Raw genomic sequence first — 26731 nt, 5'->3', positions numbered from 1 at the left:
AATCTAAGATTCCCTGGCCAATTTTATCACCGTGTGGGTAATTTTCTTCTATTACCGGCACCCACAGAATGGCTGAGTCAGAACCAAGTTATTTAAACATTTGGGTCCAGAAGAGAAAGGGAGTCTTGGATGTATGAATGAAACCCACATCTGCCAGAAGCACCCTGTGCTGGGCTACCCTGCTGCTTCTGGTGCAAGTTGATACGAACAGTTGGGTTCCCATAATTATTTCTAACTCAGCTTCTCAACCCAAACACAGCAATTCTGATAAGGTCCGAGATTCGTCACTCCTTAGTCTTACACAGAAAAATATGCCGTCAGAGTTTCCTGACTGTATTTCTGCCTGTACACTTGTCCATTTCAAGTGCTCCCTTTTTTAACCCTGATTGTTCTTGGAGCCAGAGCCCCGGGCAGCTCCTGAAAACGTCTCCCCCCACTGTAAGCACACACTCTCTCTCCAGGCTGCAAGTACACTTTCGTGGCTGTGCTCCCCAGTCCATCTCTGCAGCCCGACACCCCCACTGTTAGACCAACGGCCCCGCTGGACATCAAAGTATCTACAAGCCTACTCTTGCTGGATTACACTTCAATCCCAGTTAGACTGAGGTTACTAAATCAAGATATGGTTTCAAAGACAGCTTTGCGCTTATCTGTTGCCGTTTCTGCCCTGAAGACAGACAGTAACGAAATATTCTCTTCTAACCTGGTTTATGTTTACGTACGAAGCCCTCTTTGTAGGGATGTACAATAGCACCCAGATTACTGGGAGATCGTGCGCTGATTAAAAATTCAACATGGAACCAACTGTATCGTTAAGCATTCATTAGCAGGTACTTACATGTCTGCACAGACTCTTTTCCTAAACTCTGTTTTGGTATTTTGTTATAAGCTAGTGTCAAGGGAAATCGCAAAGCTGTCCAATGAACTGGTGTCACATTTACTTTTAAGTGTAATGTTGATGACTGCCCACGTGACTGGTGTTTTCTTTAGGATGGGCCACGGGGGAAAGTATTCTTAGTTCCGAATGGCAACAAACTCGCTCTTCTGAGTTACAGGCTTATTCTTTATGGTCACCACGAATCTAGGAGCTGACTGTCCCTCACATTACCCATTGCCTTTACCAGTAAGCACTCGGACTGACCGCAAAGAACTGGAGGCACGTTTGTGACCCATCTCTAGCAAAAATACCAGACTCCGCTGTCTTAACACTTAGCTTCGTTTGTGTTTCCTATCCTTATTTTGCTTCCCTCTCTTACATCCCTTTGTCTTTTCCGTATTGTGTAAGCAGCCTTGAATCCTGCTGGGAACGACGAGGAGTACTAGTAAACGTAAGTACTGTATGCGGAGAGCCCATACTGTACAAGGCACCGTGCTAAGTTGTGCCGAAATGAAGACAGATAAAGCCATTCTTACAGAAGACGTTTACACAGAGATCTAACACATAAAGCAGTGTGAATATGAACAGTCCAACGTGCTACCATTTCAAAGGGATGATTGGGAAAGGCTGGTGGATGGCATGTCATTTGAGCTGGGTTTTGGAAGATAAACGGGTGTTTAACGCGTGGGAACAAAAAAACGGAATGTGTCTGAGCAGAGAGAAGAGCGAGGCAGGTAGAGCAAGGCACAATGACAAACGGTGAGCATCCAGGTGCTGATGGGGAGACGACGAAGACGCAGAGTAACACAGGATAAAAGGGGAGAGCCGGGGCGCCCGGGGGGCTCAGCTGGCTGGGCATCTGGCTTCGGCTCAGGTCATGGTCTCCCGGTTCCTGAGTTCCAGCCCCACATCGGGCTGTCAGCACAGAGCCCGCTTCGGATCCTCTGTCCCCCCCTCTCTCTGCCCCTCCCCCACTAGAGCTCGCCTGCTCTCTCTCGAACGTGCTCTCTCTAAAAAACAAACATCAAAAAATTTAAAAAAAAACCGAAAAAACAAAAACGGAAAGGACGTTTTGGCCCCGTAGCAAATGGCTCTTCCTCCATCATTATCATCGTCACCATCATCAAGAAATATCTGTCACACAAGACACCAGCACTAAAACTAGAGTATCAACTATAATGAGGTGCCAGCTGTATCCTCAGGGAGTTACAATCAACGGTGGAGTGACAGGAAACACAGAAGTGACATACAAATACAGAGTGGCACAGGAGAGATTTTTAGAAATGTCATAAAAGTAAAGGACGGGGGGGCAGTGCTTCGGGCTAGAGGAGCTAGCAGAGAATCGTTTTAAGCAAAGAGGGTTTGCGCTGGGCTCGAAAACAGGACAGAGTGAGCAGAAAGCAAGGAGGATGTGTCACCAGCGGAGAGGGCAGTGATTTGGCGGGGAAGACGATGGGGTAAGTATGAAGAGGGTTCTGACTTAAGAGAATACTGTAGATTTAATATATTATCAGAGAGGAGAGGTTTTATTTTGCTTTGTTAAAAACAAGATGATCGTGGAGTAACACGGTCAGTGTGCAGAGGACTTCTGAGGACTGAAGCGAAGCATCATGGGGGACGAACGGGAAAGGAGAGCCGGACGACCGTGTGGAGCACGAGGGGACGGGGCCCAGGTGAACACGGCGGCACCGGGCCCGGACAGAGAGCCCTCGCAGGCGGGGAAGGGGCCGTGTCCACGCCCTGTGGACTCATCACAGAGGGCGGGGCGGAGGCAGGGCTGGTGGGCAGGCGGCCCTACAGATGTGAGAGGACGCTGAGGCCAGGTCTGGGCTCGGCGGAAAATCACACCATTTTAGGTTACAGATGTTGTCACGGGCAAAGTGGCACGCCCTACACGGAGGAAGGAAAATGTGAGCGTAAAAATGAACGAGCAGTCTAGGCCCTAGGCAGACGGAGTCAGGGGGGCTGGATGAGATGGCAGAGGTGAAGCATTTCAACGTGGGATCCCTGCCATCAATCCCATCACAGGAATGCCATAAATGCTCGCTCAAGGGATGGAAACGGTGGTTTCAATTTGATCTGTGGTGTCTGCTGGCCCTTTAAGCTGCACGGGTGCCCAGTGTCACACAGCCAGCTGCTCTGACAGCTAGACAACCCGAGAACCAACACGGGGCCGATGTGTGGGCTCTGCTTTCAGGATGCTCCCCCTTAAGACCTAAGTGGACGGGCCATCCTCCCTCTAGATGTTAATACAGATTATTTTTCTAGTTACTACACTGCCAACGTCTGAACACAAATGTAGTGCTGTGGCCCATCTATGTAATAAGCACATACGATCTTTCAAATCCTGACCTCGAGAAGAGTGTGAGGGCCACATCAATAGGCTAACTTACCAAGCCGCCCCCATGTTTTCAGTCCGGAAGCCATGCATGGGAAACTCGCCTATAAAACAAACCCGTCTATTTAAAAATGATTTATCCAGTTCCTCGCTGAGCTCTAAACCAGCTTTAAATCCCATCCTTGAACATTTTTTGTGTCCAAGGTTCCCGAAGTCCTGCTGGGTGTCCCAATGCAATATGCTAGCTTACCTTGCATCAGTTACACACAAATCAGTTAGCGTATCAGTTAAGCATCAATGTGCTCAATCATGAGGACCTCTAAAGGCTAGAGAGCTCTTCCCAATAGAGCGGAACTTTGCACACTGGTGGTAAGATGGGCCTGCACTGATCTGCTCCGGTGCCCTTCAGTCTGAATGAAGCTCCCTGTGCTCCCAGGGCTCCCTGAGCCCTGATCCACACCGTCTTCCCAAGTGCTCACTGATCTGGGTGTCGGGGCAGGTACGAGCAGCGGCACATCTAAAAATAGCGCGTGTGTTAAGGGCTCTCTTTCAGTGACACTTCACGAGGACACGAGGACTGCCAGTTCTTACTTAGGTAAAGAGAGGGAGATTCACCTTGTGACAGGTAGGTAGGTTTTGAAGGTTCTAATACATGAAATGTTATTTTAAATCACACTACAAATTTGGAACCTGTGATAATTACAGTCTAGGCCAAACTAATTGGTAGTAAATCTAATTTTCTAATCCATACTTTTTCAAGACCAGCTAAAACAGAAATCCACCAGAAGTCCAAAGTAAATCATTTCTCTGTGAAAACTTCACCTGTTTTGTTTGGTAAAAATGGAAGCACGGGACTTTTTAGTCCTTAAAAAATCATCTAAGGGGAGCCTGAGTGGCTCAGTCGCTTAAGCATCTGACTTGGCTCAAGGCACGATCTCGCGGTTTGAGTTCAAGCCCTGCGTCAGACTCTGTGCTGACAGCCCAGAGCCTAGAGCCTCCTTCGGATTCTGTGTCTCCCTCTCTCTCTGCCCCTCCCCCGCTCGTGCTCTCTCAAAAATAAACATTAAAAAAAATCATTTAAGCAGTGCCTCGTATGACATTTAATACGCTCACTGTAAATGATTTTCATACATTACGATTCAACTCCAGTAAGCAACAATTTTCAAACATTAAAAACTGTAAAGAAGTAACTACATCCCACTTAGAATTATGTATACTAGCTTTTTTTTTTCCCCTTTAAACTAACGCAAACAATCTCTTTCCTCTGCTTTTTCTCCAGCATCAATGGGCTTTGGAAAACCATCATGGTTTGGGTTCTAGTATCTTTTACATTTACCACATTCATGATAAAAATACCTACCTGAAGTTATTTTTTTTTTTTTTTTGATTTAACTTTAGAGAGAAAAAGCACGGGTGGGGGAGGGGCGGAGGAGGAAGAGAGCGAGAGCAAGAGAGACAGAAAACCAAGAGTTGGACGCTCAACCGACTGAGCCACCTGGGCACCCCTAAAATTATTTGTGTTTTAAGCAGCGGTATTTATTCTTTCTTACAAGAGTACTTGAGCACTTCCTATGTGCCAGGCTAAGCGCTGGGTACACATGCTGTTGTGTGCGCTTCTTCAAGCTTTGCGGGCTTTCCCTCATTGCTGACTAAGGGTGGCAGGCTGGGGAAGTTTCTGCAGGAAACTCAGGCACCACTTAGATGGCACTGCAACCTCATGAGTTCAACTGAAACTCAAGAAATAAAAGAATAAAATGGAAATTGAGGAAAAACTCCTGCAGAAAACAGAGAATGTATCTGCTATCCTCAAGAAACAATTTTCTTCACAAGAATAACTTGGAAAACTAGTTTCACGAGTTCAATATAAAAATAGTTCTTATGGAAATAATTATAATTATTCACATTATTTTATGATCAATGATGTATTTAAAAAAAGAAATGTCTGACTTCTGAAAGTTAAAGCAGATGCCCTAAATTTATCAAGCTATATAGATTATTCTCCACAAAAGAAAACCTTGTTTGTTTTTTAAGTTCATGCGAATCACTGGCTTATGTTCAAGTAATAAAAGGATTATTTAAAAGTTTAATTTCTGGGGCGCCTGGGCGGCTCAAGTCGGTTAAGCGTCTGACTCTTGATTCTGGCTCAGGTCATGATCTCAGGGTTTGTTGGGTTTGAGCCCCACACTGTCAGTGCAGAGACTGCTTGTGATTATCTCTGTCTCTGCTCCTCCCAGGCCTGTGTGAGGGCAAGCATGCTCTTTCTCCCAAAACAAATAAACTTAAAAACATTTTTTATAACAGTTTAATTTCCAGTAAAATATAACTGCTGGTAAGGATGGTTTATTTGTGCTGTTTATTGCTGACAGATGAAGGTTCCACACATAAAGAAACAATTTTACTTAGAAACTACACTTTTGCTTTAACTGGCCATGAAAAAGTAAATGCCAGATTTAAGATTCACTGACCAAGTCAACTGGCAGGGGATCGTATCAAAAAGAACAGCAGTACTTAGAATTATAGTGCAATTATTTCCCCAGTTAGGACCTTACTTTGGTTTGGAAAAGGTGGATATCAGAAGTAACGCCCCATCATTCCCGTGAAAATTATCTAACTGCGTTCATCTGCACCACGGACCGCTGCGGGCCTCTCACAGCACAGACGTGATTCACAATGGTTCATGTCAAAAAGCCAATTCTAGGGGTGCCTGGGTGGCTCAGTCAGTTGAGCCTCCGACTTTGGCTCAGGTCACGATCTCACGGTTCATGGGTTCGAGCCCCACGTCGGGCTCTGTGCTGACAGCTCAGGGCCTGGAGCCTGCTTGGGATTCTGTGTCTCCCTCTCTCTCTGCCCCTCCCCTGCTCATGCTCTGTCTCTCTCTCTCAAAAATAAAGATTAAAAAATAAATTAAAAAAAAAAAAAAAAGCCAACTCTGCTTCACACAGCCGCTCTCCCAACCTGCGTCTGACCAAATAACAGACTCCCCACCACTTAACTCATTTCAAGGAAAGGAAGTCATTTACTTGGCTCCGCTGCTCATACGGCTCAATTGAGTTTTGAATTAACCACGGCGGAAACACCAGACACTGTGGCTGAAAAGCGACCTTCATCAAGCTGGCCGCTCCTGAGCCACATGTATGTGCGTGTATGTGTCTCAGGCCCTTTAAAAGGGAACATTTAGTTTGGAAATAAGGTCATAAAGATGGAAGGATGATTTTTAAATGAGTTTTTGAACTTAAATAAAACTGTCATCACTGCGGAGCACTTAGCACTTATGTTCCCAGATATAATAAGCACCTCACAAGGATCATGTGTTTGCAAAAACCCTGAGGCAGCCATCATCACCATTCCATTAAAAAAAACAAAAACCAAAAACCAAAAACCCAACTGACAGACAGGAAAAACCATGTCAGCAGCAAGGTCCCACAAGTGGGGTTGGGATGTGAACCCAGGAGGACCGTCAGGGATGTGACTCCGTCGTGCCAGGTGACAATATGTCCCGACACTGGGACATCACACTAAGGCTTCTACTGACACCTGGAGATCTCCTTCACAACACCCACCATCAAGCCAGTTCCCTTCCGTCTCGGAAGTGTAAAATTAATTATTTTATCAACCTAAAGGAAGGGGTTTACATCTATCCCTTTAATAATTCATGGATGTGCCAAAAGGGAGGCAGCAACCCCACAATTACAAGGAAACTTGCAGGGGCACCTGGGTGGCTCAGTTGGTTAAGCATCGGACTCTTGGTTTCGGCTTAGGTCGTGATCTCACGGTTCATGGGATCGAGCCCTGCATCTGCCTCTGCGCTGACAGTATGGAGGCTGCCTGGGATTGTCTCTCTCCACCCCTCCCTTGCTCACACGCGCATGCATGCTCTCGCTCAAAATAAATAAAGAAACTTTAAAAGGAACCTTGCAAAGTTAACAGGGAAATGAAGACTTTAAAAAATGTATAAAGACAGTACTGTCAAAAATAACATCAAACGATAAAATCAGAGAGTTTTCTGATTTAGATATATAAGAACCATGTTCTAGAAGCTTTTCTTCTTCATTAGTTCTCCAAAACACTATCAAAATTGAAGTTCACGACAGGGCCAAAACCCTACGACAACTTACCCATCTTTTAGAAATACGAGGTATTCCCTATGTAAAATTATCACCTGAATCATAGCTCAGCTAGCAGGAATATTCCATGAGCCTCCTTGGGGTGGTGGTGGCGAGGATCATGAGAAATGCTACACATTACAGGGCCTATCCAGGGCAAACAGCCCTGTTACCTTCCGCTGGAGGGTCGCCCTCAGATCAAGTCACCAACAGGTGCAGCCTGTGGTCTGTGGCTGCCAGAGCCACATGTCTAGGAGGCTTGGGCCTGTTCCTTCTATGGAAGATCTTTGCTCTTCTAGTGCAAGGAATGGAAGCGTGAGAAGACATGAAAGGGGAGAAAAAAATCAAGAAATGACATCCTCAATGCCTAAAAAGTGCCCGAGAAGAGTTTGTGGAGGAACTTCCTAAGCAAAGAGGCCTATCAACCTTCTACATTAAAACACCAAACCAAGGTTCCTCACGAGAGTTCTGGGGAAAACCTGACCACCTGGACTGGTCAACGCAAGCATACGACACACACCTGCAGCTCGTGTGCAGAACCGGTGAAGCCCGACTACTCTCAGGAACAGTACTTACATTTAGAGCAGCTTCTCCACACTTTTCAATGGCTGCGAGACCCTGATTATGGATGTGTGTCTCTAGAAGTTTTTTCAATTCTCCTAGGCCATCCTGGATTCTAGATACGAGATTATACATGCGCCCCAAATCTGAAAGAAGAAGGTGCCACGTCTTATGCACTGAAACAAACTTTGCATATCCATTCCGCCAAGTATGTACGTATACTGTGATCACAGATGCCTTGAGATAAAATGGTGTTTTTTGATCGAAATCATCAACATCGTTTTAACAGTAACTGAATTGTATACATGTAGTTAGCTGAAAGTAACAACGAAACCGTCCTCTCATGAAAGTTTATTTTTCCCTTTACTATGAGAAACATCTAACAATAGAAAAAAAGTCTTTTTATCAGAAGCTGCATCAGATACTTCCTCAAATTCTCAAGACCGAGATATTACTTATGCTAGATACATAACAGGCACTCATGTACTGACTTTAAAAGAGGAATAAATTTAAAGAGTATTTGAGTATCTATCCCAACTATACAAACGAGTCACAAAAGGGCCCCCGAATTCTTCGAATGGCATATGGTTAATTTATGAAGGCCAAAGAGAAAACTTCTGAACCCAAACATCAATCTTTCATTGAGCTCCTTGTATCTCCCAGTAAAACCTGAAGGGTAAGAGAAATGCTTTCACAAAATACTAGCCTTCTCATCTTGAAGAATTTTCAGAAGAAAAACAGTCAAGGACAAGTCAGGGGTAGCGTCAGTCAATGCCAGAGTATACGGGACGAGTAACCCTCCAAAGAACGCTGACTGAAAAGATGTTCTTCTCCCAAAGTCCTCCCCACAACACTCCACAGAGCTCTGAAATCAGTGCACAACCAGGCTCACCGCGCACTAATCTCTTCAAAACCGGCTGTTGGTGATGCTGTCAGCTCTGACTCTAGAGTTTCAACCAACCTCAAAACTGTAGATCGTGAGAAACCCAGGTCTGGAGGGAGTCTGAGTGGCTCACCTTCATTTTTGTCAGCATCCAACAAATTCTGGAATTCTGTGTGGAAAATCTCCAGGTGTTTTTCAATGAGCACTTGCTCGCACTTCCTTGCTAGTTCATCTTGTGTGCTTTCGTGAAGGTAGACCTGGACTCTTCGTTGTTCTTCGAGCAGACGGGCCTCTGCCTGCAGGAATTAATTCGAGTGAACCGTCTGGATTCACTTCTAAAGAACTGCTACACGAATAATGGCAAATTAAATTCACAAGCTCTAATACATTAAGAGAAAAGGGAAGGGGTCCTGTGACGTTAGGTGAATGCCAACCATGTTTAAGTGGTCACTGATGTGCTCCATTTTCTCTGCAACAGATTTCCACCTCTAGCTCCTTTTCAAATGACTTCACAAGATTATCTTTGTTAGTTCAGATGTGTTCACGTCAACTTTCGTCCTTCAGGTAAGTGGCTTTTCACCTTCTGGGGGCAGTATCCCTATTCTACACTCTGAGACACCTATGGACCCTCTCTTATCTGTGGACACCATGTTCAGAACCCCTATTTTTGACTGAAAGCCACCTGAAGTCAAGAGTCACATGAATCTATTCCCTGAAATGACCACATGGAAAGAGTTATTAGTAATCAGACTTTTAAACAAATTTTAAGGAAAAATATCATGGCCTTCTCTTGCCAACCATTGAGTATATACCTCTGAAACTACTGGATTATTTATGCATTTCAATTTCTTACCATTCCCTTCAAGGAAGAGAGGAAAACAAAGATGTAATTTAACAGAGCAGCAAAATAAATAGAAGTCCGTATATTTTATAGTGTATCAACAGAAATAGGTGTGGTATAAAGCATCACCGAGGAATCACTAAATTATCAAAGCAACGACGAAATTTCAAAGATAATCTCAAATTAATCAGGTGAGAAAGAGAAATACTATACTTAGTATTGTAAAAGTGCCCTACTTTCCAAAATGATTTTAGATTTGGTATAATTTGGGAGAAATCTATAAAAATTCAACTGGAAGAATAAACACTCAAGAGCCAAGAAACAAAAAATGCAGGCGGGACTTATGCTGTCAAGAATTACTAACAATGAAACGGTTATTTAAACAACAGAAGTCAGAACCTTATTACACATTCCAAATGGTCAAATGTGAACAACAAAATAAACCTGGAAATTATCTGGAGTATTTATCAAAATGTCAAGGTCCTCGACACAGAATGATCCCTGAAAAATTAGTTAAGTTCATCCAAATAAAAAAAACATGAAAGGAAAAGGAATAATTTATAAAAGAAGACATATAAAAAACCTCAAGTTTCTGGTAGGAAGTAATGAAAGCATAGCATATTTGGCTGATGGAATACTATTATCCAGTAAAATAAGTAACAATAAAATATGTTAATGTAACAAATTAGTTGGGGGGGGGGACACACACAAGTTACCAAAAAACCTACAGAATTATTCCTATCTGGTTTTATATACATACTTAGCGTTCCAAGCTTGCAGGTTTATGTTCCTTGTATTTTCCAAAAAGCCTACAATTAATGTGTATATATTCTCTGATTATGAAGTTATTTTAAACCATACGGGATCGTTTGTGCTTTAACTGAGAAGTTCTACGTTAAGCGCGTACTGCTTAAGATCTGATACTCACTAAGCCTCAAGAATGCAAGCGATATAGTAAAATACAGGACATGCAAACCAAAAAGCACTTCTTTTTCTGTCTGAAGTTATACCTGTTTCCTAGAAGAACATAAATCACCTTGGGCAGCAGAAACTCCTCTGTTTCAAACTCTGCTTTCTCCTAAAACAAACTTTTACCCCTGCCCAGATGAAAGGTACAGCCTTGGTGGGACTGCTGACTCATTCTCTGGGGGGGGTCACAGTGGCTTTCCAACTCAGGCACTGTGTGGTAGGGGCAGCGTTCCGCCACAGGACCCTCCCACAGGGGCCGAGAAGGAAGGAGAGAGTAAACTGGCCCCTGAGTGACTAAAAAACATTAAAGGACAGAGGGGCCTCAGTAACAGCTTGTTTTAAATATAAAGAAACCAAAGTATCCAGTGTCGTGTCATCACGTTTGTGGATTCTAGGTCAAGTAAGCTCTTGACCATCACTGTCCAGAACACCAGGATCAAATTCAATTTTTTAAAAAATTTATTTATTTTGAAAGCACAAGAGCACAAGTGGGGGCAAGGCAGAGAGAGAGAGACAGAGAGACAGAGGGAGGGAGGGAGGGAGGGAATCCCAAGCAGGCTCCGCAGTCTGTTCTGAGCCCAACTCAGGGCTCGATCCCAGGACCGTGAGATCATGACTTGGGCTGCTATCAAGAGTCGGACGCTTAACTGACTGAGCCACCCAGGTGCCCCCAGGACCAAGTTCAAAATGACTAAATAAAACGAAGCAATTAAGGGGCACCTGGGTGGCGCAGTCGGTTAAGCGTCCGACTTCAGCCAGGTCTCGATCTCGTGAGTTCGAGCCCCGCGTCAGGCTCTGGGCTGATGGCTCAGAACCTGGAGCCTGTTTCCGATTCTGTGTCTCCCTCTCTCTCTGCCCCTCCCCCGTTCATGCTCTGTCTCTCTCTGTCCCAAAAATAAACGTTGAAAAAAAAATTAAAAAACAAAAACAAAAACAAACAAACAAAAACCGAAGCAATTAAAGACTGTCCCTGTTAATTCTACTAGGATGGGTTCCGCAGGAAAAACAAAAGGAAAAGCAGGCCCACTCCCTGCCAAAAAAGGAAATCAATGAAATACTGAACATCTGACATCAGTAACCTAGAACAGTCAACAAATCTTTTGTAGCTCACACGAGTCTCAATCACATGAGACAGCAGGATGTGTTAAAAACCCTAATGTGGCTTTGGGTCGTTAATTCATCAAAGCCATCCCTACTGAAGATTCTCAAACGTTTCCACTAAAATATCCCTCAAATCACAGAAAAGGGAACGTAGACCCCTCAGGGAATTTGCACACCTAGCCCAAACTAGCGGCTAAAAGCAGAGTATTTTTTAAAGGTTCATGCTTTATCTCAATATTGTTCAGGAGTTTTGTATATTATTTCCTGACAGACTGTTTTAATATAAACATAATTTCCCCTGAAGTTACTGAATAAAACGTGCCACTTTTTATCCTCTGGTTTTGCATATTCTCAGGCATCTACTGGAGGTTCTGAATGATGAATGCTTCTATCATGCTTACTATCTGCCAAGCACCAAATATATATGTATTACAAAATAAAAATCATTACGTGACACCTGGGTGGCTCAGTTGGTGGAGCATGTGACTCTTGATCTTGGGGTTGTGAGTTCAAGCTCCATGTTGGCTGTAGAGATTAGTTAAAAATAAAATCTTAAAAACGAACAAAAAATCATTACCCCCATTTTACAGATGAAGAAACTGAGGACCTGGGGCACCTGGGCGGCTCAGTAGGTTAAGTGTCTGACTTCAGCTCAGGTTATGATCTCACAGTCCATGAGTATGAGCCCATGTCCGGCTCTGTGCTGACAGCTCGGAGCCTGGAGTCTGCCTCAGATTGTGCCTCCCTCTCTCTGCCCCTCCCCCACTCACTGTCTCTCAAAACTGAGTAAATTTTAAAATAATAATAATAATAGTAAGATAAAGCCTTAAAAACAAACTAAAACTTATTACCCTCATTTTACAGATGAAGAAACTGAGGACCAGGGGCCCCTGGGTGGCTCAGTTAAGGGTCCACTCTTAATTTTGGTTCAGGTCACGATCTCACGGTTCATGAGATGAAGCCCCACATCAGGCTCTACACTGTCAGAGCTTGAATATATGCTCTGGATTCTCTTGCTCTCAAAAATAAATGGATGCGCAGAAGGGAGAGAGGGAGGGAGGGGAGGGAGGGGAGGGAGGGAGGGGAGGGGAGGGAGGGAAGGAGGGACGGACTGAGGACCAGAAAGGTTAGGTCAACTCCCCAGGAAATGACTGAATAGGGATTTACAATGACATTTGCAGCCCAAGGCTCTAGGTAGGAGAATTGTTCATACAGCTAAATTCCAATTTTATGCTCATAGATCCTCTACGTTATGGACTTCCAGAATGTGAGGGAAGTCATGTTTGGTAAGATCCAACCGGATCCGGGCCCAACCTGTAACCCCTGTACGAAGGAACCCCCTCTAAGAGCACCGGGGCGCAGGAAGCATGCTGCAGCCCCGAAGGCAGGGCTCACACCGGAAACCTCTGCTCTTCAAGCTGCCTCTGGTTCCAGGCCTGATCTAAAAAGGAGACTTCCCCACTGTGGGGGCGCTCAAGTCTCTGGCCTGAAGAGCAGACCCGTCGTGTCACCACCACCTTCCCGGGAGTGGATAATGGAGGTGACGGGAACCCAGCGTCGCTCTTGTCGATGTGCACCCTGAGAAAAGACCCCACTTTTAAAAGAATCACCAGATGCAGGAGAGTCGAGAAGAGATGTGATCATGAAAACGACACTGCCAAACGAAAAACCCGCAATAACAGGCGATGCTAACACTGAAAACAGATTCTGCTCCGAAAGTTCATTTGTCAGGCGACCGACACTCAGGATGAGCTGGTTAGGTCCCGGGTCGGCACACCAAAAAGCTAACAACCCACAGACAGACACAAAGAGCTAATACTGTTCCAAGGATAGTATTTCCGAAGACTTCCCTTTTTGTTAGGTTTTGAGATGTCAGAAATCTGCAATCTTTCAACTGCACACTTCTCAAGCCCACTGACAACCATGACGTCCTAGGGGAAAAGGCAGCCAGTCACACACACTGGGTGGGGCTGTGTGCCTAGAGAGGCACACTGCTCACACTGCTGCCCTGGAGGGCTGACCGGCTACCTCGATTGCAGCACCTGCCCTGAGTGGCTGTGTGGTCCCCTCCTCTCCCGGCCAACAGAGAATAAAGGGCAAAGCAGAGATGAGGCACGGTCGGCCCAGGCTCCCTGGAGATGTCCTCGGACGTCTCGGTCAGGGGTCAGCAAACTATAGCCTACGGGCCAATTCCTGCCTCTAAGTCACATTTTACTGGAACACAGCCGCACGCATCTGTTTACATGTTGCCATGGCTGCTCTCCCCTCAAAGGCAGAGCTGAACAGCTGCCAGACCACGTGGGGCGCAAATATTTGCCCTCTGCCCCTTCACAGAACAGGTGTGCTGATTCCTAACCTAGGTCACTCCTCACGGAGAAAAGTCCGGGACACCTGTATTCCCAAGAAAGAGAACCAAAAAAAAAAAAAACACACACCAGAACTTCGCTGGAACATCACTCAGTACTGAAAAAGACTTACGGTACAGTTTGTGACCAATCTTAGATCCTGTGGTTTCAGCACAATCTCCTCTACTGTAAACTTGAAGGCTGTACCGGAGACTGTTAGGGAACAGTTCAGAAGGGAAAACAGCAAAGTTCGCAAACCTAGCAACAGCTGGTACTTCGAAACTTATCTTCGCGTTGACTGAAGCCTGTGGCTTCCATTAGCTTACAGCTACCCATGCTAGGAGAGCAAGTTCAAAACACAGAAGCCACACAGCTCTGACAGTTAGATCCTCAGAGCCCTGGAGAGAACACGGAGCCGCGACGGTCAGATGAAGTTATTATGAAAGCTCCTTGGTGCGCGGGGAGAAGCATCTGTACGGGCTACGGACACTGCAGGGGAACACTGCCCAAGACATGATCTGTGGAAAGAGCTGTGCACGTCAAAGAGAATAACCCACTGGAGCGGCGAGAACCGTGTTAGCTGAAGCCTACCGTATGCGCCGTACGTAAGCGTACCTTTTTCATATATTCAGTCACTGGGTTCTGCTGCAAGAATTCAGTGCTCTCCCTGGTATAAAATCTCTCCGTGTCGGCCAAAAACTGAGATTCAAAGGACTCTTTATACACTGTCAGCGTAGGGCCCTTGGCAAAGGCGTCGTCTTCATTCAGCCCCAACTCCACTAGAAACAGATAGGAACTGTATTTCAATTACCCTAGTTTTTGTTACATTTTACCCCACATACCCATGAGTAACATTCAGCTTAAGTTACGTTTAAAAGGTATATGGAAAACGGCAGGACATAAGGTAAGCCTGCTATTCACCGGTGTGCACTGAAGTACACGGCTTCAATGAAAGAAAAAAGAAATAAAATTCAAGACATAAAAGGAAGTAATTCTGACCCGTGGCCAAGCATGCTTCAAAGTTATCGTGAAGTTCACTTAAAAAACTTATTAAAATGACATTTCTTTTTTCTAAACGTTTATTTTTGAGAGAGAGAGAGAGAGAGAGGAGGAGAGAGAGAACGTATGCGAGCGAGTGAGGGGGGGCAGAGAGCGAGGGAGACACAGAATCCAAAGCAGGCTCCAAGCTCTGAGCTGTCAGCACAGAGCCCGACGCGGGGCTCGAACCCACAGACCGCGAGATCAAGACGTGAACCGAAGTTAGATGCTTAACCGACAGAGCCACCCAAGTGTCCCAACACGACATTTATTTCTAATTGAAGTGTAGCTGACGTACAGTAGCCTATCAGTTCCAGGAGGTCATCACAGGGATTTGATATTTGTGAATATGACAAAATGATCCCCACAGTGAAGTATGGCCACCACCTGTCACCTTAAAAAGTTACTGTATTATCGCCTACATTCCCTATGCTGTACCTTACAACCCCCATGACATTTCTTTTATAACTAGAGGTTTATCTCTTAATCACCTTCACTGATTTCACCTGCCTCCCCACAAGGACTAAATGTAAACTTTCAGAGAAACATGAGGCCACTCAAGTTTTCCGAACATTGCATTAGCTCATCAGTTGCTCAATCTCAACTTTTCAGGCTGACCCAGGTCTCTGGTCCTCTTCCCACTCCATTAATGACACTCCATCATATTATATATCCAGTCATTCAGCAGTATGAGAGCAGAAAATAATTCAAATGTCGAGTTCCTCAAAAGTCCCATGAGAAACAAAGATCAAACAATTTTTGTGAGGGGTAAAATCAAACAGAATCACACTCACTCAAAGAGAGTTTTTTGAGGGCCCTTGTACATGCAAACAATATTTTCACAACAGCTCAAATATCTGTCAACGAATCTGTCAGAACACGGTTAGGATTGCCATTTGACACGAAAACTCTGAGTAGGTGAAAGGGAAATGGTTTACCGTAAGACTGTACAACTCCACTTATCAGTCTTGTGTTGATGGTTTCACCGTTTCTTTCCTTTTCAATCAGTTTTAAAACAGCATTTGTTACCTTTAGGAAGGATAAAGGGAAAAGACCTGTAGATTACAGACTACAGCACGTACATTACTACACATCTCTTGGACTCTGAGAACATTACACAATGCAAGGTGCCAGATACTCTTAGGGCATTCTAAAGCTGTGAGGAGACAACGCCTACGAAATGAAATCTGTAAGGGGGTTTTAACAGGACGACACGCACACTCTCACACAAGTGCGTACCTGTTTATTCAATGGCCTGAACAGACAATCTCTCCAAGTCACCAACGCAAGCTGGATGAAAAGAAAAAGGAGAAGTGTAAGAGGTCTACACTTTCACCACGTTTTTCTAAGACTGAAGTCCTAGGACTCAGCCTGAATCTCATCTATCAGTATTTCTAGATTATAACTGGGTAAAAATCTATCATGACGACATCAGAGATGCTCGAGTTAGCAACTTCAAGAGGTTTCGAAATACAGCCGCTTATCAGCTCCCATTTTAATAATTCAGACACAAAGAAAACCTGGATTTTAGGAGACCAAACATATCAGCTTACAGGGTGTCAGTGGAGTCAACTTCTAACACTGTTCCCTGGCCCAAATTTAATTTTTCATCTAAATGAAGATAATTCCAGTTATCATAGTTTCCTAATACTTGATAAATTAAGTAACAGATGATAAAAATTCAGCATGTTGTGTATCTTACTTGTGGTGATTTGTGTTGCACGGATGCACACGGCTGGAAACGCACCAAACTGCACACTTTAAATAGACGTGGTTCATTATATAGGAATTGCTCAGATTTCCCATTTTACTTGCACTCATGTGTGTTGGAGTCTCTGATGCATTTCTAAAACTTTCCACAGAAGTTATGCCAGAAAATCACTATAAAAATGCTCCCCCAAGGGGAACAGTTATAATTCATAAATGATTTTCAGCTGTTTATTGAGAGAGGTAGTATTCAGAGTAAAATTCAAATTTTTAACAATTCAATATTCAAATATAAACTGGTGAGGAACTCACTTAGACATAAATGCTTTCAGTCTTATTTTTCCTAAATTTAACCACAAATAAGACTAGGTTGATGTAAGATGTATTTCAGAGAAAATTATGTGTAATTTAATTTATGCAATAAGCCCTGAGTAATGTTCCTACCACACACACAAAAAAAAGGCAACATGAAAAGCAATATTTAAGAGAAAACTACTTTTTAAATCCGTTTATTTATTATTCAAAAAGTTTGGGGGGCGCCTGGGTAGTTCAGTTAAGTGTCCGAGACTTCGGCTCAGGTCATCATCTCGCGGTTTGTGAGTTCGAGCCCCACGTCGGTCTCGGTGTTGACAGCTCGGAGCCTGGAACCTGCTTCAGATTCTGTGTCTCCCTCTCTCTCTGCCCCTCCCCTGCTTGCGTTCTGTCTCTCTCTCTCTCTCAAAAAATAAAGATTAAAAAATTAAAAACTTTTTTTGAATTCCAGTGCAGTTAACAGTGTTATACCAGTTTCGCGTGTCCAACAATTCTATGCGCGACCTGGTGCTCATCGCTGTAAGTGGACTCTCAATCCCCTTCACCCATTTCAGCCCTGCCCCGGCCCACCTCCCCTCTGGGAACCATCAGCCTGTTCCCTAGAGTTAACAGTCTGTTTTTCGGTTCGTCTCTTTTTCTTGGTTCATTTGTTTTGTTTCATAAATTCCACATACGAGTGAGACTGTACGATATTGGTCTTTCTCTGACTTATCTCGCTTTAGCATTACACTCTCTGGCTCCATCCATGTTGTTGCAAAAGGCAAGATTTCATTCTAAGAGAAAACTATTTTTAATTAAGCACGAACAATACATACTCATGTAATGTTTCCATAAAAATAAGATTTCAGAATTAGAAACTATGATGTCCAAGAAGATGTTAGAAGGGAAGAGCCTCATTTTTCAGGAGAAAGGCAAGCCTGGGGCGATTTTCCCTGTGCAAATTCTGCCGCCTCGAGTCTTAGACTTCTTTTTTTCTTTTTTAAAAAAAAAAATTTTTTTTAACGTTTATTTTTGAGACAGAGAGAGACAGAGCATGAACGGGGGAGGGGCAGAGAGAGAGGGAGACACAGAATCGGAAGCAGGCTCCAGGCTCTGAGCCATCAGCCCAGAGCCCGACGCGGGGCTCGAACCCACGGACCGCGAGATCGTGACCTGAGCTGAAGTCAGACGCTTAACCGACTGAGCCACACAGGCGCCCCAAGACTTCTTTAAAGCAAGAGTAAGGAGGGAAAATGCAATGCCATGGCCATGAACTTCTAGTAAAGATATACTACACCTTTAAAAATAACTTTTTTCCAAACATTGTTCTAAATCAAGACAGCCTTGGGCAAGTCTAATTTGACTCTGGATAACTTGTCACTTTGAAGGAAGAAAGGAAGCAGAGATGCCAAGATAAGAAAGCAAGGCCAAATGTACACCAGACAAAGTTCAGACGAACAAGGAACGGAGTCCAGGAAAAAATCTTGCTCCATCACTTTAATGTATCAATAATGAAATTAATTTACGTCCTCTGGTGGACAGGAAAGGAAAACAACAACTTTCTATAATTAAAAAGGAAGAAAGGATTATTAGGGAAAAAAAAGGTAAAACTTTGTATTGTGCGACAAAGCATCCCCACCTTCTGGAACTCCTGGAAAATACAATGAGAGATCACCGTGCCCAACTGTTCCTCTGTGTCAACTGATGCTTGAACTTTATGAATTCAACAGGTTCACTGAAGAGCATACAGAGGAAATACTGTTTCTAGACAGGGGTATTCACTGGCCTTTGCTAAAACTTACGGCTGCATATTGTATTTCCAAACGGTTACTACAGACAGTATTTAAGGATGTAGAAGGTATGAATTTTCAAAGTAAATAAAAAATAGAAGCTGAAAATCGTAGCCTACGAAGTATACGTGAACTTCTTTCTATTTTCTCTGTTCTTGAATATAGCACACAGAAAGTTCAGGTGTAACGATTTTTAGGAGTCTGTGACGTTACTGCAGGGTTCGTGTGGTGTTTTAGGTCAAGGTGGCATCCAAGAAGAAATCACCCAAATCATGCCGATTCGTAAAGAAAGCATTTGTGAGTGGAAAAGAAAAAGGAAAGTACAAGAGGCTCAACTCAAAATACTAAATCCACAAAGTTTTGTTCATTATACATATCACATATATAGGATATATATAAATGATACTAGTTTGTCATGAATCTATGATACATTACAGTTTCCTTTTATTAAATCTGTCCAAAATAAAGCAATAAAGTACTGCTAATATACCAGCATTCTGGGAGATGGAGATAATCTCATTATGCAGAACTTAACATGTTCACATCACCGGATCAAGAAGAGGACAGTCTGTGCATCTGATAGCCCGTTCCGAACAGACAGGCCTTCTGTCGAGTCCTTCCCCTCCACTGGTCTACGACATCAGTCCCCAAAGCTGACTGGACATCACAGTCCTCTCAAGGGACTCCAACAGTCTGCTGACCCCCACCTCCAGGGTTTCTAGTAAGTTGAGGCTGGGGCCCAGTAATGTGCATTGCTAACAAGTTCCCAGGTTTCCATGATGTGGCAGGTTTGGGGACCACACCTTGAAAACCAATGAAACTAAGAAACCTATTAATGAAAGTGATTCAGTCACTCGACTTCTGCCTTTTCACAATCTATTTTCATGCCGTCTAAAAAGAACCTTCAACTTTCAACTCTGTCAGTATCGTATTATTTTGTAAAGAGAGAAGGCAGGGCATCTCACCACACGGTCCTCTCCCTAAACAGCTTCCCAAACCACAGAGGCCACGAGGGCTGATCTGGGAGGCTCGGGTCCCCGGCTCGGGCCTGGATCAGCCTGACACAGCCAGCACGTGGGATGCCCAGCGCTACAAGCGGGACAGTTCCAGGCTAGACTGGACGGCTGGTCGAGTAACTGCGGAAGAAACTTATCAGTAAATGCAGAGGTGTGGAGGCTGTATTTCAGAACTCCAATTTACTCATCCTTTCCTGCCACAAAATATCTAAGAGTCATCTGTCGATAAATTAAAGCAAAGGAAATTAGCCTCCGGGTGTGAAAACCGCTTCACTACTCGCCTCGCTCCCCCTAACTGACAGATGAGGCAGCACTAAGAAAGCACACACGTGAAAGGTGTTTAAAAAAATCTTACAGAATAGATTTCATATATTCCTTTCCGTCCCTCGTCACATTCACGGCGAACCCAATGTCTATTGAGGTAGGCACAGATTCCATTCAGCACTTTGCTGGAAAATCGATAATCCTCCCATTGTTGAGTGTAGAACTTCAGTACGCTCTCATCCATCAAATCTTCTCCATCCTAAAAACAAGTGAACCCAAGCTTTAAGGACTAATTTGTCACATGATAAATTAAAAGTTCACTAAAACAAACCTACGGCATTAAAAATACATCCATGTGTTCGGTTTTAGATGAGCTTTTTATTTTGTATACAAAAACATGCTCATTAACACCTATTCTCATAAGAATATAGCTTGTGAGGAACAGACTATAGAGAGAATTTTAGTGAAAATTCTTTCAAAATGGAAACTTTCCACGGTGGAATATTATGTATCATATACACTCATACAAAATACCTCCAACTTTTAGAATGAAGGGAATAAGGAATTTACCTCAAAATCAGCTCCGTTTTTGATATTTTTCAGTTAAAGTTAATTAAAATGTCCTATTAGCAATTTAGACCACAGGGCCAATACTACTCGATTTTTTAATGCATCTGCTTCCTTCATTAAATTTACTTAAAAACTATAAATTAATAGTTTTTACAATAATCTGTTGCATTTCTGTAAAAATAAGTGTAATGGTACAATATTTCTTCTTTAACAAGATCTCAAGGGGAAAATGTGCATTCACTAAAATTATTTTTACCCAGATTTCCACAAGGTAAACCACAAATTGTTATGTGAAGGATCAACCAGAGATTTTTTTCCTCCGGTATTAATGACATCCGCAAGGTAAATCTGCCTCCTTAAAAACTGCATATTCCACTTCAGTGTCCCTGAAATACGCTGCAGCAAGAAAGCACAGAGGTGACAAACGAGGGACGCAGCCCCGCCATGAACCGAGGGCCTGGGAAGGCCACCCGCTCGCCCTGCCTCAGTGTCGTCAACCTCAGAACTGAGGCCCCACAAACACGTGGCACACAAGTGAGCCCATAAGCCACAGGAAAACCTGACCAGATCTTGATACAACCAGATTTTTGCTCACTTAAATTTCAGTAAGAAATGAACTATCAAATGTAAAGGTTTGCCACTCTGGCTTATAGCACAGGACCTTTCCCAAAATGCAAAGATATCACTGATAGAGCACAGCTCCCAATACTTTGATACAACACAATATACTCCTGTTCCCACTTTAATGCTGAAGAATAATCAATTCCAGTGTTCACTTTACAAAGTGTTCTGAATAAACAGAAGGACACAGCGGTTTCAGCAAAACTCTACGAAACACATGGTTTAGGGAACATGAAAATCATGCTATCTTAGTCACAATTTGTGGTCAATCAACTAGGGTCTGTTAGAATGATATTAAGTTTCCAATTGCCTTGTGAAATAGATTAAGAAAAACAATTTTGAAGCATGCTGAAAATTTTGCATAATGTCTGTGTAAACAAAAAATCTTTAAAGCATATACACAGAGCACAGACTTCCCAGGGTCTAGAGTATAGATGTCTTCACTCACTCTATGTGACATGTGTAGCACCAGATGAAGGAGCACTTGCCCATCCTGTGGCTGGATGGAAGGCAGGCATCACACTGCCTTTCCTACAGAGGATGGAGACTGAGGAAGGAAAAGGCAGAAGATGAAGGGGAAAAACTATCATTGTCCGAGCAACGGCTCGGAGCAGGAGGAACCATACTCGAAGGCCACGGATGTTCGTAGAGAAACCCATCCTAGCCAAGGGCATGATTTCATCGTAGCTCTGAAATACACTACATGACCATGTGCAAAAGGAGGTCACAGTGGAAAAATGTGATCACCAAAGGTTAGATAACCTTACGATCATTTGTACATTTTTAGACAAAACAACACACTGGGGTCAAAATACAACACAGGTGATCTGAATTCATAATTAGATGCTCGAAGTGAAAAGGTCTGTTAATTTCTAACAACCAAATACAAAATGGTTAGTGATTTAAGGAAAAGCTCTAATCGGATATAAAGCTATCAAAGCCTTGTAGTTTAACAAATTAAAAAACAGAATATAGCTTAGGAAAGCTTCATCTTCGTAACAGGTAAAAGACTAAGCAAGAGCAAAATAGCTTCATGCAAACATCAATGCCGAAAACAATGAACAAATAACAGTGAGAGATTTAGCATTCAATCGAGTTAGAACCATCATTTCACTATTTTCTTTTACATTCTATTATAAAGAGTAAGTATAAGTATACACGTACAACGTCTTACCTTAAGAAGATTTGTCAAGTAATTCTTCAAAAATTCTTTAAGTCGTTTGTATAATTCCAAGCCAACAAACTGAGCTCCCCCAGGCGTCTGACCCTTTTTCGATTTGGAGGGAGGGACGCCAGCCCCTCGGGCCTGGTTTGACTGGTGAACACTCGTGCAGTAGTTATAAACGTGACTTGGGAGAAAAGTTAAGGAAATCAACATGCATCATCAATGCCAACAGGGATTAATACCGAAATATTTTTAAAGAAAATATGCTTTACAATACCAATATGCCAATATGGTACATACATACCAATATGCTTACAATACATCAACAAAAGTCTGTTAACACGACAGTGAAGGGGCGCCTGGGTGGCTCAGTCGGTTAAGCGTCCGACTTCGGCTCAGGTCATGATCTCGTGGTTTCTGAGTTCAAGCCCCGCGTCGGGCTCTGGGGCTGACAGCTCAGAGCCTGGAGTCGATTTCAATTCTGTGGCTCCCTCTCACTCTGCCCCTCCCCTGCCCATGCTGTGTCTCTCAAAAATAAATAGTAACAAAAAAAAAAAATTATAAAAAAAAGAAACTACAGTGAAAATAAGACCCCATCCACCACAGCAATGAAGCTAGACATCAGCCAGCCCCACTTACAAGCCTGTCGGCACGCCCAGGGACCAGCCTGCTGCGAATGAAGGAATGTTCTGAGGAAGGTCACCAAGGAAACACAGGACCTTCTAAGATCACGTAATGTGACTGACCTTGTGGGAAACTGTCCTTCAGAAGGCATGAAAAGAACTGGCAATCGGTACAAAGGTTCCATACAAGAGAAAAAAAAGCAATGATCTCCTTCAAGAAAAACAACAAGCTATAACCAGAGTCTATTTTGATGCCTAGCTGTATTTCTAGAAGCATGTATTATAAATATCAAAATAACTAAAGCTTTATTTTAAAATTATTCATAAACGAATGTAAACAAAGCTACACTTTGTGGACGAAGGACAAAAAGCAGAAGAAATGGCAGTGCAAGAAACCTCTTATCACAGGAAGTCACAAATGTCTAAAATTGATCAATCACAGATGTGCAGCACGCATGCGCAGTACTGACAGGGAGGGAGCTGCGTAAGTCACAGGATAGACAGCGGAAGTCTGAAACAGCTGGAGGGGAGCTGCTGAGGACTGGGAGGTGGGGAAGGCAGAGAACCACGCTACTTTGTTATACAACCTTTCATACGATTTCAGTTCATCTGCACGTATTACCACTTGGATAAAACTAACAGACAACATGGACTCAGAAAGAAAAATCATTAAGACAATAAATCCTGGCCTGTTTCAGGTTAGTGCGTAAAGACAGAGGTGATTTCAAAACACATTCCATACTCCAAAATACATGACACAGAAGGGTTAAGACTTAAAATATACAAACCTAAACCATAAAACGAAGAAAATACCCACGAACTGTTTCCTGATCTCAGATTGGAGAAAGCTTTTCTAAGCAAAGTCATCTAAACACTTAATCTGAGATTCTGAAAATATCTTAGTAAAAGAGATCTTTAACGAGTTACTATCTTTAATCAATTAAGAGAATTAAAAACGTGAAAAAGTTAACCTCCACAGAAACATGGGGAGAGCATACCAACAGAAAATCCCAAAGCTGAAAGAAATACATATTAGTGGTTAAAAAGCTGAAAAAAAATCTTTAGCTTCAGTAATCAAAGAACTCTGCCTTAAAACAACCAATCACTTCATTAAACATTTCAAATGTACAGGGAATCACAGTTTATAACATACAATGAACTCTTATAAACTGATGATGCAGTTTGGACAAATCTCCTACTCCCATGGTCTCATTCCAGCTACACCTCCCTCAACTTTTTAGGAAATTAAATAGTACAGGTTCTGCAAGAGACCTGCTTTGTACTGTTCCCCAGTGTCTCCCTTCCTTCTGCTTTCCCTAGGGGCAAATACCCCATGATGTGGTGCACAGCACTTCCTACGAATGTTTTTATATCTTACTGTAACACTGTACCTGAAATTACCATTCCGTATGTTTTCAAGTTTTAGATACAGCGTAGACCTTACAATAAGTCCTCCGTTTTCTTGTTGATGGACCCTACGAACGATCACTTTGGTTGAGGTCCAGGTTTTGGTAGTTCCCAACAAAGCTGCAAAGAACAGTACTATTAAGTTCTCTTGCATACATACAGGTTTGAGTTTCTCACACTACACAACTGGCAGGTGATGGGAGAAAGGGGTCCATCATAAACTTCACTACCTGTTGTCAGATGTGCTGTCGCTGGACAGCCACCAGTGCTGTTTAACAGCCAACAGCCTCTTCCACACATTTGTACTGCGGGTCGCCACGGTGTTAATACGCATTTCTCTGACTACAGCGAGGCGAAGATTCTCCTGAGTTTATGATTTTCACATTCTCTTCTGTATATTACGTCATATCCTTCACAATCTTTTAAAAAAAAGAGTTTGCTCAGACACTGATGATGACAGTGTAATACATAATCACTTCAGAAAAATCTTTTGTTTTTTTAAATGTTTATTTTGAGAGAGAGTGCACACGCGCCTGAGTTGGAGGAAGGACAGGGAGGGAGAGAAGAGAGAGAATCCCAGGTAGGTTCTGCGCTCTCAGCACACAGCCCAGTTGCAGGGCTCGATCTCACAAGTGAGGCGAAATCAACACTTAGATGCTCAACTGACCGAGCCACCCAGGTGCCCCTGGCAGTTTCTTGTAGAAATCACAGTGTATGTACAGAGTAGACTACTATTCAGCAGTTTAATGAACTACTGTACTGATATACCATGAGTCAGTCTTAAAAACATGTTGAAGGAAAAAAGCCAGATATCTATGGTTTTACTTATACGAAGTTCTAAAACAGGGAAAATTATTTCTATGGTGATAGAAATCAAGAGTGACTTCCTTTTCCTTGAAGGGCAAAGACTGACCAACAGGTGCTCCAGGGAACTTTCTGTATTCTTGATTAGGGTATGGTTTACCTGAGCGTATATGCCTGTCAAAAAGAATTCAAACTATCCACTTAAGATCTGTGCACTTTGCAGTATGTGGATTTTGCCTGGAAAACATTTTTTAAAATGTAAGCCCGTAATAAGTATTACGGACTGACTAATACTGAGCTGTCTTTTTGACCTGGCAGTTTTTCATTGTGAAAATCCCTACTGTATCATCATATATCACAATTCGTACATTCTTGGAGTTTGCAGCCTAACTTCTTTTAATGGAAAGCATTATGTAAAGAGAAATTCTTAATTTGTCATCATCAAATTTATACAAATTTTCTTTTATGGCTTATGCTTTAATTTTTATTTAGGAAATCTTCTCTCCCAAGGCACGAATTCTAGTGCATTATTTTTTTCACCTGATTTCACATTGAGATTTCTCATCTTCCTGAAGTAAAACTGTGTATGAGGAAGAAATGTAATTTTATATTTGTCTGCATGGATACACAACGGTTCACAAACCATGTATTTTACATGGTCTATTCTTTCCCCACCGTAGGTATTGCTGCTTTTAGAAAACTGCCCATTTCAAGTGAATTTTTCAAGTACACTGTCCAGTTGTCAATTGGTTCTTTTAAAAAAACCTGTTGTTTCTGTGAGGTCTTGTATTTATTTTAAATATTTTTATGATTAATTCTGCAGAGAACCAGTTTGGGATTTATTTCTGTTTATCTTTATTTCATTTCTGTTCTTTTTCATGTACCTCTTTTATAATTGTTCTCCTCCTAGAAATTCTTGTTTTGGTCTATTGGCTTTGTAATCTTTCCTCTTTGTTTTAACGTAAGCATTTAAAACTACAGGTTTTCTTCTCCATACCACTCAGGCTGCATCACCTAAGTCTGATCCGTATGGGTTTCCCTTACATTCAGCTGCATATTGTTTTTTCCATTATTAATAGTTCTCTTAAGAGTTAATTTAGGGCACCTGGGTAGCTCAGTCGGTTAAATGTCTGATTTTGGCTCACACCACAATCTTGAGGTTTGTGGGTTCGAGCCCCGCATCGGGCTCTGTGCTGACAGCTCAGAGCCTGGAGTCTGCTTTGGAATCTGTCTCCCTCCTCAGCTCATGCTCGCTCTCTCTGTCTTTCTCTCTCTCTCTCTCTCAAAAGAAATAAACATTAAAAAAAAAAAGTTAAATTTTATTTCCAAAGGGTACTTTTAAAAAATCTTTTTTAAAAACCTCTTAATTTCACTTTAGAATTAATCAGAGAATATTATCTTTTTGATAGTTTCTTTA

The 26731-nt window shown here is 42.7% G+C and overlaps 1 protein-coding gene across 1 annotated transcript in view; it reads right to left on the bottom strand.

Annotated features, from left to right (window-relative positions):
- The window catches only part of CUL1 (cullin 1), a 105126-nt gene that overhangs the window by 20554 nt on the left and 57841 nt on the right, over positions 1 to 26731 (bottom strand). The window contains exons 3-9 of the mRNA XM_047097018.1: positions 22490 to 22664; positions 20216 to 20383; positions 16296 to 16346; positions 15995 to 16085; positions 14634 to 14797; positions 8896 to 9058; positions 7895 to 8025 (exon numbers count right to left, since the gene is read on the bottom strand). Coding sequence (XP_046952974.1) covers positions 7895 to 8025; positions 8896 to 9058; positions 14634 to 14797; positions 15995 to 16085; positions 16296 to 16346; positions 20216 to 20383; positions 22490 to 22664 — 943 coding nt within the window. The remainder of the gene's footprint in view (positions 1 to 7894; positions 8026 to 8895; positions 9059 to 14633; positions 14798 to 15994; positions 16086 to 16295; positions 16347 to 20215; positions 20384 to 22489; positions 22665 to 26731) is intronic.

The sequence above is a fragment of the Lynx rufus genome, unplaced genomic scaffold, assembly GCF_022079265.1.
Source record: "Lynx rufus isolate CCGP_SWC_20201006 ecotype Redwood Valley unplaced genomic scaffold, mLynRuf1.p SCAF_4, whole genome shotgun sequence".
NCBI classification, from domain to species: Eukaryota; Metazoa; Chordata; class Mammalia; order Carnivora; family Felidae; genus Lynx; species Lynx rufus.
The sequence above is the reverse complement of the archived record's forward strand: the minus strand, read 5'-3'. Positions and strand labels throughout refer to the sequence as shown.